The 15,938-nt window shown below is 44.9% G+C and overlaps 1 protein-coding gene across 3 annotated transcripts in view; it reads right to left on the bottom strand.

Annotated features, from left to right (window-relative positions):
• Nucleotides 1-15,938, bottom strand: part of RNF220 (ring finger protein 220) — a 338,401-nt gene that overhangs the window by 316,579 nt on the left and 5,884 nt on the right. For all 3 annotated transcript variants that reach the window (XM_075067568.1, XM_032765616.2, XM_032765614.2), the window contains exon 2: nt 14,604-15,343. In XM_075067568.1, coding sequence (XP_074923669.1) covers nt 14,604-15,228 — 625 coding nt within the window. In that variant the 5' untranslated portion in view covers nt 15,229-15,343. The remainder of the gene's footprint in view (nt 1-14,603; nt 15,344-15,938) is intronic.

The raw sequence follows: 15,938 nt of genomic DNA, 5'->3' as shown, positions 1-15,938 counted from the left end.
CCCTTTCCCGTGTGTCTGTCTTGGCTATTTAGACTGCAAGCTCTTTGAGATAGAGACCATCTGCTACTCTGTATCAGCAGAGTGCCTGGCACAAGGGAGCCTCTCTCCTGGTTGTCCCGTAGGCCCTGCCGTAGTAAACGTATTAAAATAACCTGCTTCAGCACCTGCGGAGCAGGAATACAAATGAGTAGACTGGATTCCGAGGAGCAGTGCTTCTTGAAGTGCAACTTTGCCTGTGAGCTTACCACACAGGACGCAAGCAGAGTTCGAACAGTTGCAGCAAACCGGACATCCTCTGACATCCACCTCCTGCGTGAATTCTGTGTCTTGCTTATGGATGCAAAGACACCTCTGAGCTGAGACAAGGCTCAGGATCTATCCAAACCCTGTGTTTTGCTTGTATTGTTATACAGGTCTGAAACCCAGACCCTCCAACAGGTAGACTTGGAGTGGGGAGCGGTGTTCCACATGTGCTTTCAGCACCAAATCCTGAGCCCAAAGTGGCTCCACGTGCAAAATGCCGTAATCTCTCAGAGACCTGGCCTTCCTCCCATTGCTCATTACTTTCAAAAGTGGGGTTGCATTCTCCTCTGCCACACCACCAGGGTGGACAATAACACCCAGGCACATTGTGTTCTCAAACTGACCAGTTCTGACCCTACCTGGCATCACCAGCGGTACCACTCTGGACTTTCACAGATTTGCACCAGTCTACGATACCTGATGGTAGACTATCAACCGTCGTCGCTTGGGCAGGTGCAAGGGTTCTCAGCAGACTGTGCACATTTGACGATGATGTTGATGGTTACCACACACATTGTAGGGGGCAGGTCTGAGTCCCTCAGGGAACTGTGGTGTTTTGACTTCTTCAGATTCATTTACAAATATACACAGCAGCTGTCTGAGTATCTCTCATTCAGCAGACAGGCGGAAATTTGTGAAATCTTGAATCAGTGTGGACCAGGGCATGGTAAGACTAAAGGACAGGAAAAATAGGACTTGCAACAACTTCAGCCTTTGGATTTGTCCCTTTGAAAGTCTCTGGCAAATTTAAAGTTTCTTGATCTATTCAACACAGGGATGACTGTCTCACAGCTATTTGTTGGCAGGTCAGAGGAGGGGGAAAGTCATTCCACTGAAGCTGTTAGTGAAAAAAATTAGCTCCAGCCAGGGCCCCCAACTCCACTTCAAATTATAATATTTTAAGTACCTGAAAATAAATATTTTGTCAGCTGTGGAGAAATAAGAAGTGGCTTCAGACTTGCCGAGAGTGGAACCCTGCAGAGAGCGGCCAGCCTTAGAGAGCCAGCTTCAGAGCGAGCTTCCGCAAACATCCCCACCCACTCACCCCATCTAGCACATTCAGGAGATCTGCACTTGTCTCCTCCCAGCAGTGCTCACCAGTTCACCATCCCCTCCAGAGTAATCCTGAATCTAGGAGGAGAAGGGTATATATTTCACACCTAGCAGGTCTTTCGCATCTCTAATGCCCATGTCAAACAAGGATTCTGGAAAAGCACTTGTTAACTCTATGTCACAGCTAAAATGAGCAGCTGCAGAACAGCAGTGTTTGCATTTCAACACTCGTTATTAGGATTCAGAGTTAACCTACCAATGTGTTTTTCATCCACCACTTACAGCTGTTAGTTCACACTGCACTGGGCAATGTTCAGAGGATCTTCTTCACAAACAAAAGAACTAGAAATGGAATTTTGGCTCTTTTTAAATGAAAGCATAAATTCTAACAAAACGGAGAGGCTCCTAAATACCATTCTGGAGGCCACCAATGAGGCACGCAAACCGTGGCCCATGGAATTGGAGAGGTTCTCAAGTTCCAATGTTCCATGTGGGGAGAATAATCCCAAATAACCGGAAAGTGGAATTAATTTTTATAGCCTTTAGAGTGGAGTCTGCAGCAAAAACACACAAAGGGGGTCTCTCCCCAAAAGCTCAGTGGGAAGAATGTTAAAATAAAGAACTGAACCAAGAGGAGCAGCAGAAAACTAAAGCCACATAGACCTTTACTACCAGGTGCCCAGGTACTACAGTGATAATGGCATAACAGATAGAGAGATGTTGGTCACTCACGCACCAGAAATGGAGGAAAATGCAAATAAAGTGGGAGAGGTCAGTTTTGCAGCAGAGCTTCTACTTGTCCATCAAAGAGTTAAATCCACCCATCTGGCTCCTTTGGCTTGTAAACCAGCCCTCCTTGCCGATGAGGACACACCGAAATGCCACGAGGCTGGGCCTGTCAGGAAGGAAACCAGTGCGTCCAGGGTTTTGTTGTTCTAGAGACTTTTTTTTTAATTATTATTATTTTACTTTACAGCTCAGGAAGGAAGCTGGAGCCTGCGCTTCGACTCCAAGAATGTCGATTACTCATCCTTCCCTGCATTATTTCTTTTATCTCTCACTTTTTTTACCTTACTCAAAATTTTTCTCCGGTTTCTTTCCCTACTGTTCTTTAGCTACTGTTTTCAACTGTTCATCAAAGTGTAAAAAAAAAAAAATTGTCAACCGCTCTTTAAAGTAAATAATAATGACCGTATTTGCTAAACAAGCCTCCAGCTCTCTCCCACACATGGCCAATTTCAGTCCTTGCACAGCTATCGAGGTGCTTCTGTGGCAAACATTATCATCGTCCCTAAACACCTCCCAAACATAGCTGACCTTTTCCTCCCCAACCCAGTATGGCAGAAAAGTATTGCAATCCCAACTGACCAGGCAGGCACTGAGAAAGTAACTGATTTGCCCAGGGTGTCACAGAGGGGCAATGGCACAGCTAGGAAGTGAACCCAGATCTTCCAAGCGCATGGCCACTGCCCTCCCTGACACGCCAGCCTTCCTGCCAGGAGTGAGTTAACAGGAGGTGTGCTCACTTACGCCAAGAATGAATTTGTCCTGCACTGTTAAAATTGCTGTGATGGGCAGGTTAGAAATGTGCAAAAAAAATAAAAGTTAATAATAAAAAATTTCTTTAGACTGTGAGCAATTTGGGGCTGGGCCTGTACCTTCTTGGATATCACTGAAGTGCCGAGCACACAGTGGCGGCTAGCAAAAAACACACAACAATCTTCTCTAAGAAGCCTATCCAAAGAAAAACAGCCACCAAACACACCATGCGACTACCCTGGAATTTCCCTTACCCCTCCCCTGGCGGTGCCAATGCCCCCATCTGGGCACATGAGTGGAATCAGACCCTCCCTTCATTAGCGTTGCAATCCAGCACTTCTGTGACTTCCCCAAACACAGCCCTGGCACTGAGCTGTCACTGGCAGAACTGGGGCAGGAACTTCAGGAAGAGATACCCACACGCTCCAGGGCAGGTCTGGGGCCTTTGAGTGTTTCTAAAGGAGGTGAGCTAATAAGGAGAACATATCTTTATTTTATGGCTCCGGTCTTCCCGGGTGTGCAGTATAAACTCTGGGCCTGATCTCGACTACACTACATCAGATTTACGCCCGTGTAACGCTACTGACATCACTTCTAATTTACACAGGTTCTCTCTGTATTGCCCTGTAGCTTCCACATTCAGGAGTGGGTGGGACGCAGTGTGACGTTTAGAACTCACACGGACTATTCATTAATGTAGGCACGAGCTGCGCAAACTTCCGCTCGGCAATTTTGCCTACACGCCTGTCCTGAGCCACCAGCCCTTCGCCCCTACATAGCTCCTGGGCCCCCTACATAGTTCTGCCTTAACTAGAAACATACCTGCAGCCCCGTTATTCCAGTGCTGTCCCACACAACTTCCAGCCATACAACAGAACTCTGCAAACACATCGGTCCCAACCTTCAGCCCCCCTGCTATGTCCGTCCTGCCCCATCCCTCAGTTCTGCCAATACCCGGATCTGCAGGGACTGTCCCCAACTATGCCACTCGAGGCACCTCCCCACCCCCTCCCACAGACAGTTCTGTCAACATCCCTTTGCCCTGTCTGACCTGCTACCCCTTCTCCCACTGCCGTCCCAATTCCTGAATGAACAGAGACTATTGGACATGCCACGGTTTTGTAATTGGGACCAGGATGATACTACAAAACCTAATGCACTGCAGGGCCTGAACTCAAATATCAAGCGAGAAAAGCACAGCCCGGTGCTACCTGGGCTTCTGGTTAATTTACTACTAATATCAACAGCACTTAAGAGTCCTGTGTACCAAGGCCTAGGGTGGAGATAGTGATGGGAATAAAGGGCGAGGGGCACAGCAGCAGTGTGGGTGCCGACGCTCCCTGTCTTCCCGACGCTCCTCTCCCCTGAGCGGCCCATCCCCATGTAAGAACTCAGGCTGGCGCTGGCACCATGAACCCGATTAGCTGGCTCCCCTCTCTTCACCCAGAGCTACCGAGGTCACCGATGGCTCCTCCAGCTCCCCATTCAGAAAGCCAAATGAGCAGAAGCTAACAAACCCCGTGGAAGGGTTAAAAACAGCCTGCCAGCCAGCCTCACGATTCATCACAGCCCTGGTGACTGGAGGTGAAACTGGTTTGCAGGCCGGCTCCTCGCTGGCCTTGGAGCTGTGGCCCCTCAGCGGCATTACACTAGTGTGGAGCAGCCTCTCCTGCACTCTCCAGCCACGGCAGCGGAGAACATTCAGCACTGGGCAGGATCGGGCCCTGCAGACACAAGACAAGGCTGTCGAAAGCTGGCCTGTGCGCGCAGTGGTGACTCAAGCTGCCGAATGGCCGGGCCACTGCGAAGCGTCTGTCATTCAGTCACTCCCTCGGCCCCCAGCTGTAGCCACCAGGACGCCTGGGCAGCAGGTGGCTCTTTGATGAGGATTCTCGGTTCCCAAGGAGCCCTCTCCTCAATATCTGTGTTTTATACTGTTTGTATAACAGTCCCACCCGCCCGGTGAGACAGTCCCTGCCCCAAAGACCTTGCAATGTAAATAGAAAAGAGGCACAGAGAGAAGAAGTGACTTGCCAAAGGTGTCACGCCCGGCATTACAACCGCACCCTCTGAGCCACACAGCCACCACCCGAGGACTTTGACAGGGCTTTCTAAAAACACTTTTAAAGTGTAAAGGTGAGAACAGAGGAATAGTCTAGTTCCCAGATGCTCCTTCCACCAGTGTTACTGACCAAACAGCCTCTCTGCTGAAGCTCTACCTTGTGGCTCCCCATAGCAGAGGATTCTGCAGGTCAGACAATTTCACACGCCAAGCAGCATTTGATCTGTGGGTTTTAGAGATGAGTGAAATAAAAAAATATATCAAAATGGAGAGTCATTTTTAAGGAGAATTGGTTTAGGGGAGAGAGAGACACAGAGGAGTTAAATTTTATTGATTAGAATCAAAATGATTCACACTGAAAAGTCCAACAAACTGAAATGTAACTTTCTGCTCATTTCAATTTTCCTGATCGACTTCTCATTCTATTTACAAGACCTGGTGCCACTGGGAGTCGATGCTACAATGAGCAGGGCCAACGAAGCGGGGAGGGCAGAAGCCGGTACAAAATTACCCGGGCCGAGCAGTCCAGAAGGGGGTCCGGAGCCTGGCTTCCCCAGCTTCGTCCCTGTTTAGCCAGCCCACCCTTGCTGGGGGGCCCAAAAAATTTTTCTCACTGGGGCCTGAACCCGCCCTCGGCGGCCCTGACAATAAGCCTTTGTCCCATAAATGCATTGTTTTCCTACTAATTGACGTCCAATCACTTTTTGCTTAATTTTTCAAGCGAGAACTCTGAAGGGCACACTCATTCTGCGGCAGCCCTGCCACACCAGTGAAACCACAGATTAAAGTCAGGTTGTGCATGTAGCTGAAGTGTATTGCTGGCCTGACCGCCTTCCTTTCCAGCAGTGTAAATCAGCAAAAACTCAGCAAGCCAGCAGGGTTACACCAGCATGTCTTTGCAAAGCTAGAACTTTGGTTTTGTTCTTCTGACAAGAACAAGTCCATAAGGATCTACGACACCACAAGCAGACAAACAGACAAACTGATAATGTCTTTTGCATCTGTACAAAACCCTTGTATAAGTTTTTATGTTTTCCCTTCAAAAGAAAGGTTTTAGTGTCTTTATTTTCTCTCATGAAAATGAATATATACCATAAAACGAACACTCACAGGCAACCCACAAGAATAAAGCATATTTGTTCAGTGGAGGGAAGAGATGCTGGTAAGAAAGCAGATTTCTGTTTCAAGTTTCCAGGACAGAAGGGATTTAAACAAAGGTGATTTTAATAGTGTCCTAAAATGATGAAAAGTACCATGATGCTGTCCCCAAACTTTAAGAATCGCTTCACCCTAATGAAAGAGACAAGAAACATGGACAGCAAGAGACTCTCCTTTTTCCTCTGAGCTACCAGCACTTAGAGCACGAAATCTTTCTTTATCCCACCCTTTCCCAATCCTACTTTTCCCCTTTCCTGTAGCTCAGTGCATTGCCGCAGCACAAAATGACTGCAACCAGTTGCAGGAGTGGAGAGCGTTACCCTGATCTTTGGAGAATGACTGGTTTATAAAACCACAATCAATGTTTTAAAGAGGAAAAAAAAAACCCACTGCCACACACACAAGATGACAGATGCAGATAGGACTTCAAAGGACTAGATCCTGCAAAGCTTTATGCGTTTAGTCCTCCCTGACCTGGAAAATCCTACACAAGCCAGTGAGCCAGATTCTCCTCTCAAACCAGTTTTGCACCATTGTAAATCAAATTGACCTTAACGGCATCATTCCTGATTTACACCAGTGTAAGCAAAAGGAGACCACCACCCAGTAGGTCAATTCCTGTGGCTACGGTACTGCAGGATTGAGCCCTAAATAAGGACTGCAAGATTTGATCCATGCGGCCGTAAAATACTTCACCACTCCGGGGGGGGGCGGGACGGGGGTAATCCAACTCATATCAGTAAATTATTCCTGTTAGCTAATTGGAAGGTCTACAGATCACATGTTGCTATACACAAACATGATATATCATGCTTATCACATGTCAATAGAGCTTCCTGTACATACAGTGACAGATACACCAGACATGTAAATCCAGAAAAAAAGACATATGCCCTTTTCAGGGGGGCAATGCATAAGGACATACTCTCACGTTACAGGAGTTGATGTCCCAGTTAGAAATATATTTTAAGAAAGAATTTCATTTCCTCTGCACAGCAGCAAAATGTCCTCAAAAGTCCCCAAATCTGCTGTTCTCTCTTGAAGAAGAGAGAGAGTGAAAAATTCATAGGCTATCAAACAAAAAGACATGGAGGACGACCGTTAGTGACATGAATTGCTGGATAAAAATTGTTACGGTTCGCTTTCAGTGTCTGCTTTTTGTTGATGGACAAGTATTAAAAGAAAACTTTGCCCTCGGTGGATATTTACACCAGAAATTCTCAATAAAATAGAGTAATGGTATACAGATGGGTACAGTGTATTCTCTCTACAGATACTCTTACGCAGTGCTCCTCATGCAGATTAGGGTAAGGCAGATTTTAGATGGCGGTTATTTACCTTAATCAAGTATTACACAAGTATACACAGAATACATTTTATTCTTACAGATATTAACCAAATAAGGATGGGAGGTGAATCATAAAATCTAGTATAAAACATAATTCTACCATTTTTCAGCTTCCTTGAGAGGCGAATGAAGGAGGAAGAAAATTAATTTTGCTGTTCTGATGTGATGTGTCCAAAAGACATCAACCAACCAACCCAATCAAGGGGCACCAAACAGCTCAAAGACGGCCTCAGAAAATTTCTCCCAGGAAGAGTTCCAGAAACGACCAGACGTTAAATATACCCCATCCATTGTAGGCTTTCAACCTTAGGGAGCAGAATCGAGCCCTTGGACTTCTGTTAGTCTGCACTTCTGAGAATTTTCTTTTCCTTGAAGACAGTTAATATCCAAGAAATGCCCAGGAAAGTTTCTGAGACCAGCAAAGCTGAGAGAAAAAAAATAATGAAGGCAAAAATACTTATTCTTTCTTTTTTCGGTCTCTCATGCTTGCACACACACACAGAGCAGAACCCTACTAATTCCTTACACCATCGATGCAGAACAAGTAGGACACTCCACTGCTAATTCCTAAATTCTACAAGTTAGCAAATAAAATAACAGATCAGTGTTTTAACTATCAGAGATACTGGCTCATTAAGAGCGCTTTGGCCATTGCCTTTAATAACTGAAGTTTAGCTGTAGTGGAAAATATTAGTACATAATATTCTAACCATACTATATTAATAACAACACATAGTGCCTTTTATCAGGGGATCTCAAAGCACCATACAAGCTGCTGAGAGGTAGGTAGGTATTATGCCCATTTTATAGATGGTAAAACTGAGGTTCAGAGACTTGCTGAAGATCACTGCAAGTCTGGGGACTTCTAGCACCCAATTCAATGCTTTAACCACACAGTCAGCCTCCCCCTTCCTTTGTATAATTCTGTGAAAGCAGTTAAGTCTTATTAATGAGACTTCAGCCCAGCTCAACCTCTGGTATAATCTTTGTTGAGAAGCAGGATTTGGCCACCAGGGGTTTTTTTTTTGGTTTTTTTGTTGTGGCTTTTTTTTTTAGAAACATTTGGTTTGCCAATTAACCATTGAGATTCAGAGTTTGCCCTGTAACTGTATAATAAATACATATGCATATACACACACACAGAGCAAAAGAGACTGATCAATATTTACTGTATGTGTGCCCATTTCTGCAGTTGTAGACAGATGAATATGTCATTTACATTTTGCTCTGAGCTCGTAGAGCTGCTGTCATAAACCCTTTGGAGTGCCACATAAGCCAGCTATCAGACGGCCGAAAGGAAGACCAGGGCACAAGAAATTGCTGGCTGTTCTGAGCTCACAGGAAATATGGCCGGGTGGCAGAGGCTATGTGGGGAAACATTTTGGAGGAGAAAACAGCCCCGGCCCTCCCACCCAAATGATCAATTAAAAGCCATCCTTCTGCCCAGAGCCAGGCAAAGACAGCAAATGATGGCTGCCAGTAAAACGGTCACTTGGATCGGTTCTGCATGACAATTGATGGCAAGGGAAGCGGGGGGGGGGGAGGGTGTGCAAGAGGCAGCAGTGTCCGTTTTCTCACCATGGTGATTAGACATTCCAAGTGCGCAAGATAGCCCCGAATAACAGAAAGAGAAATATAAACTGGAGACCGACGGATCCAAGCCAGGCCAGATGGCCCTGCAGCCGGCAGGGGCTGCTCCCATCCAGCCCTTCCCCACTTTAGCTGTTCAAACATTTCTTTATCCCAACAAGACAATTAAATCAAACAGCATGAAAAGGAGTCTCGGCAACAGTTTGCCGAGGGCACAGAAAGGTTGTTGCCAAAAAAACAAAAAGAAGGAGATTGCTGTATACTCCCGCGGCTAACGCAGGGCCAGGTTCTGACCTCCATCCTACCCAGTGGAAAATCCAGAGCAACTCCACTGAATTCACTGCATTTTCACTGGTGTAACAGAGATAGAAATGTGGCCTTCTCTATATCTACCCACACACACAATGGAAATGTAATTGTTTCACTTGTTTTATTGTATTATTTCATGAGCTGTATTAAGCACTCGATCTCACCTGGTCATGGATGATTATTAACAACATAGTGTCACTTTGTTTTAGGTCCCTATTCTAAGCTACCTGGAAAGTGGTGATTAGTGTAGGAACAGCTCTGATCCTTCAGCAGCGAATATTCCCCCTCAAATCCACTGCTGTGCCATAGAATAATTCAGAGAGGAGACACCTCCTCTATCCACACACTCCTCCACAAAACTCACCAATTAGTGTAGGTCCTACTATATAAACACAAACACAGACAGGCACATGCCCTAAGAGGGTAGATCATATTGTGCACTCCTGGACTTATGCTTGAGATCTGTTCTAAAAGCCATCTTTGTTCCATTTAGAACAATTATTAAGAAATAAAAACTCTGATAGTAGAAGTAATGCTTAGCACCTAAACAGAGATTTACATTTTCACAGCACTTTGTAGATATTAAATCATTAGTTTAAAAAGCTCAAACTAGAGATTTAAAAAAACAATAATCCTAAATTGGAATGAGAACCTCCCTTCCATACTGAGGCACATCTATAATCACAGGGAGGAGAACCGGGACCTTGATCAAATTGACAGCGTCCCAATAATCCAAGTTATTTTTTTATTTATTGTAACGTAAGAGTAAAAATAATATGAATAAATGCCATCACTACTTTGGATGAAAGTCACTGGGGAGGACCAAAGATCTCAAAGTACTGGCAAATTAACTAATTACTTCTTAGAACAATGTTAGCTGTTAGGTATTATCATGTTACAGATGTCAAAACTGGGCAAAAAAAAGAGCCAGTGGCAGAGCTGGAAGAAAAGAACCCTGGTCTCCTGGCTCATGTTCACTAGCGTTCACTAACACAGACCATGCTTCTCCACAACATAGCAAAGAAAACACATTATAAAGAATAAGTGAACGATCACCAAAAAAAGGTTGCTGTTGCAGTCTTGAAATGCGGACTGTGGAGCGTTTGGACTAGGGTGACCAGATGTCCCAATTTTACAGGGACAGTCCCAATTTTGGGGTCTTTTACTTATCTAGGTTTCTATTACCCCCCAACCCCATCCCGATTTTTCACATTTGCTCTCTAGTCACCTTAGTTTGGAAGCATCTCAAGGTGCTGTGGAGACAGTCGTTTCTAGGGAGGCTATACGGGAAGCTCTGCACCGCAACAGGCGGAGAGATCTCTGCCAAACCCAGCCAGGCTCTGGCGTGGATGTTGCCTGCCAGCTTGCTCTGCTGGAGGGGGGTGATGCTGTGTTGTTTGCAAGGCTCAATCATGACAATTTTTTATTAGAAAGCCCAGAATAAAACTGGGGCTCATTTTCACTGAAGATCATAGATGTCTATCACATGGGAACGTAGCATTTACTTCCACTGCTGCTGGAAACCTACATTAATGAAGATACATATATTTAAAGAGCTCCATGAAATGTGTTTGTCAGTGTCTGTAACACACACTGTACAAGAAGCGCCTAAACTGTTCTATAAATATCATTATCTTTCCCAGCGAGCATCTAACCAGAACGGCTCCGTCCAAAGCATATGTCTAAACAAACAGTTACATCTCCTCCCTGGATGGAGTATGTCGTTTACACACGTTTCCTATGGTACGCACAGTCTCTCTCGACATCCCGAGAGCAGCATCCTACAGTCACAGGCAACTTGCCCAAACACAGAAAAATTCTAACAGATTTACAAAATGACTATTAACACAAACACGCTCCATCCATGCCTCGATAATTCATTAGCAGTCTGACCTGGGGCTCCAACATACTCACAGAATTTGAAAGCAACCTCCTGACTTAAAAATAAAACGGTGGTTCTCGCTGAGAAATACATGATCTCTCCTAACCCACATACATGCATCAAGGACCAGATCCTGATCATAATGATGTAATTAGAATGAGAATGTGGTCGTAAGAGTACGTGTGCGCACACACACACACACACACAGTGTATCTCCAGCTGCATATGGATACAGGCTGCATAGAGTGGGCTCCGTCTGTGCTACTATACATTTATGGCTTGACACACTATTACATATTTTTTGGGTTCTTTTTTTTAAGAAAGGAAAATTTCTCAGAAAATCATCTCTAAAGTTAGAACAGTATAAAAATATTCTAAACCATTTGAAAATGTTTGTCTGTGATGGTACAAGGGATGTGTGTAATGCAATGAAGTCATTCACCCATTGCATGGTCTAATCCCTTGCAGGATTTTGAAAAATACAAATAAACAATTGAATCCTGCAATTCTGAAGAGCCTCTATTGAATACATAAAGACTTTGCTGATCTGCTGGAGCGTCATTACGCCCATCTATCCACTTTTGCTTGTCCACAGAACTATTTCCCTGCAATGGACCCTACACTATGACCCTTCTTTCCTAAAGGGTTACGTACACTGTTCACACAAGGAACCCAAGAAACTTCCTGAGGGTTAATGATGAGAAATTTTAAAGGCCCTTAAATATATTTTTGTGTACAAGCATAAAGAACCCTGCAAATATGTATACACATCTCAGAACATGACAGGTTCCGTGGTGCAGCCAGTCAGCCGTGTCATCCCTCAAGTTTTTCCTTTCTAAAAACTGCCATATAAAGATAATTAAGACACATTTTCAAAATCCCATCCCCACAGTAAATAAACCCACTGTGGTAATGTATTTAAGATTCTGACATACACAGAAAACATGCTCTTTGGTGCAACAGCTAAATACGATGGGAAGGAGGAAAGGTCAAATTTACCTTAAATTTTACAACTTTAAGATTACTAAAACATGAACGGATGTTGTGCTAATATGCATCCCAAGTGTTATGCAGGCAGTGTTATAAATGGTTATGTTAGCAATTGTGTCTAAAACCTGGGAAGATATTAAAACAAATTTTAAAAGCCAGAAGAGAGAAAATTAATCCAGTCATTACAAACTAAAATAAAACTAGTTTCTCTCTAATATTTTAGTCAGCACTCTATCCCGCTGGTTGCGATGCCTGCATTCATTTTGCCCTAGTGCAAAGGCTAATCACTTTAACCAGTTTCTATGTCTCTTCTAAGGAAAGAGGGAAAAAAACTTTTCACATGTTCACAAGTTTTTGAAGCAACTTGCAAAGTTGTTATTCTGCCTCTCTCATTATAATCCCGCTGTCTAAACATTCCCAGTGGGCATGGGGAAGCCAATGCCTCGGTGTGCATTCCGTTAGCAGCCTTACTCCTCTGTGAAGTACTTATTTATTTTTCAGGAGTACAGCGCCCACATAGAGCACACAGTCCTGGTGAAGACAAGATTTATCCCTTCCACACAGGAGCATGTGCCTGTATCTGCTGTTCTGGCCACTGCTGGGCTACATGTGGTCTAATTCATTTACCAGATTTACTCCTTTAAATCAGCTATCTGACAGGATTTTGCTAGCAAGATACACAGCAGCTGATGCGCTTTAAATTCATTTTGCTAGCAGACCTGCTCTTCCGCCGTTATCTCCCCAAGTATTCATTTCAGCAAGCTTCATTTCCACACCCAGATTATATTGATAAAGGGGAAAGATCCATAAAACATCAACACAGGATATCTTTAGACACCGTGATCCCACCTTCCTTCCCCCACCCCTCAAAATGAGAGCTCTACCCCACCTACACGCTTCCACCTCCAACAGTTATACCTACATATTAACAACCCTGCTGAGGAGACACGGAACAAGGAAAGCAGTTCTAATGCACAGAAAGTAATATAGGGGGAAAGAGAGATCACATTTGTGCTGTGAGAAGCACAAGGCTTCTGTCTTCAGTGGGAATCGTCCCACACTTGCAAACGCTGACATAAAAGACACACTGGCAACATATTTCAAAACCAAAGAGCGATGGATTTACAAGGCAGGTTGATTTTATGATGACTTTTATTGAAAAAGTACGCTGGGCGTAGGCAGATACCTTTTAGTGCTGGTAAGTTAACACAGTGCCTAATTCAAGGAGACAGCCTGAGGAAGCAGTGCCGACAGGGGAGAGAGAGCCGCAACGTCTCTATTACTCTCCTCGGCATCATAAAGGGGAGAAGAAAAATCGTATCTGAAGGGGAGTGGGGGAGCTGGGCTGCAGTTTTCTTTGCAAAATAATAATTTTTTAAAAAGAAGAAAATCCACAAGAATGTACAAAGGGGCCCATGTGGAAACAAAACCATTTTGGCATCTGAACTAAGCATTTGTGTTTAAAGGAGATCACACCGGCTAAATGTTGGCACATCTTATTGCTCTGAAGTCGGGGACTGCAGGCCCTGTTCTCTCAAGACAGCTCCCCAGAATGGTGTTCCCCCACTGAATGGTTCAGCTTTTCATGCAAGGGGGGGGCTGGGGTAGCCTACCCTCCTCCAGCAGAGATACTGCGACGGAAAAGGTGACTGAAGAACAGAGAGTTGTTACAGTAGCATATGTTAGGCGGGTTTCAATTGCTGATCCTTGAAGGGACAGATCGCCTTTCAGTGGCCATGCAAAGCGGGGCTCCAGAGAAAGTACACAGCCTATTTTGGGGGTCACTTATTGAACCATACGAGCATAATCAGCTTTATGTCTCTAGGAAAGAGCTCGAGTGCCCAAAATACTAGTGTGTGAAATAGCACATAAGGGAACTTTGTCCTGTTCTGAGGAGCAAAGCATGAAGGCTGATATCCTAGGTACAAGAACTGAGCATGTGACGAAGAGGTCAGAGGAAAAATATCAAAGGGAGCAGTGTGTGCAGTTTTAACTGATAAGCTCCCTGAGAAAAGTTCTAGTTGTATACTAAAGATGCACCCTTCTGTGTACACACACACACCCCCACACACACGCACCAGAGTATATCTCCCTGCTTTGAGGCACGGACATCTTTCCGTGCTTAGCACCCCCAGTTTCAAGCAGGTGCATTTGAAAATGGGTTTCCTTCCAATACACCTTACCGTGAAATCCATCAATGTCCATTTAAGAAAAACAAGGCACCATTTTATCATGTAACTCAGCATGAAGGAAAGGACATTGTGCCCATTCCTTCAGCAGGAACCGCAGCACAACAAAACGACGCACCTGTTGAGCATCTCAATGAGGCACAGCAAAGTAAAGCCGAGAGGGGTAACGGAGGTACTTACATCTGTCGTTTCGGTCTTCAGGACTGGACGAGGTCTCCCGGTCAGAAATGAGGCCAGAGACTGCAAAGATCTTTTTCCCTGTGTCATCGAGTTTGAGTGAGCCAGGGGAGCTGGAAGGGAGCTGGGTTCCAAACTCATACTCCTTGCCATCAGCGTCCGAGAAGCGCAGGTGGGGCGAGTCCGTGTCATGGCAGTTTTTCAGGCGTTTGGCCGGCGTAAAGGCCGACTGGTAGCTCTCCCTGTCTTCAGTGGAGGCAAAGGGGCGGAAAGCCCCAACGCCGCTGTGGTTCAACATACTTATTGGTGTGCAGTCCAAGTTAGGGGGTGCAAACTGGGGGTGGAGGTGCAGCAAGGATGGGGGAAAGTCACGGTTCGCGAATGCCCCTGGCACCCCACCTTGCCGGTGATACATGGAGGCAAAAGTATACGAGCCATTGGTAAAGGGGATATGCACGTCCTTATCCACTGATACCGGGACTCCAAAGGGTCTTGGCTGCTGACAGGGGATGGAAGCGTCCCGGCTGGCTTCAGCAGTGGAGGCGAGAACCATCAGGGCCGGAGATGCCAGCGGATTGGGAAGATAGGATGAGTTTTCCATCTTGAAGGCTGCCCGGTGTAAGTCCATTGGAGTCTCTTTCCTCAGCAGGGTCACAAGGGGAACAATCTTCCCTGGAAGGAAAGTCAAGCGAGGCCTGGTTTTGGAGCAGGGAGATCACTGAGGCATCATCGCTGTCCCAAAGCTGCAGAGAAACAGAAGGGAAGAGAAAACACAAGTGGTGAGGCTTCTGCACTTGCTTCTTCGGAACACTCCATGCAGTGGGAAGGCCAGATGAGTTAGAACCAACTGCCCAGCAACACGCCCATGTTCTCATTCACGAAAATCAACAGACAACTTCACACACGGGTGTAACCAACTTTGGCCGACTCCATGTGACAGAGGGAAAAATCCTACCAAAGGCATTAGCATAAAGGATTTATTTGTAATATAAATATCCCCACATGTCAATAATCTCGGTGTTGTCTAAAATTAAGAGACATTCCCCTCAATTGATCATCACAATTCAATATATGTAAAACATATCATATCTATTGAACATAATTACATGAACAGAAATAAACATTTATACAGTTGTTTATACTGCCTATGATGCATATGGAATGTCTGTAATATTTTTCTAATGTCTATTTTTCTCACACATTATGTATGTGTAGGTACATGCACATATGCAGGTATACATTTTACATAATCATATCACACACACACACACACACACACAGAGTGTGCACACACTTTCTTTTTTTTTTTAAAGGCACGGAGACTTCATCAATAAAATG

This window comes from Chelonoidis abingdonii, chromosome 7 (genome assembly GCF_003597395.2).
Source record: "Chelonoidis abingdonii isolate Lonesome George chromosome 7, CheloAbing_2.0, whole genome shotgun sequence".
Taxonomy (NCBI): domain Eukaryota; kingdom Metazoa; phylum Chordata; order Testudines; family Testudinidae; genus Chelonoidis; species Chelonoidis abingdonii.
This window is presented reverse-complemented; position numbering and strand designations above follow the sequence as displayed.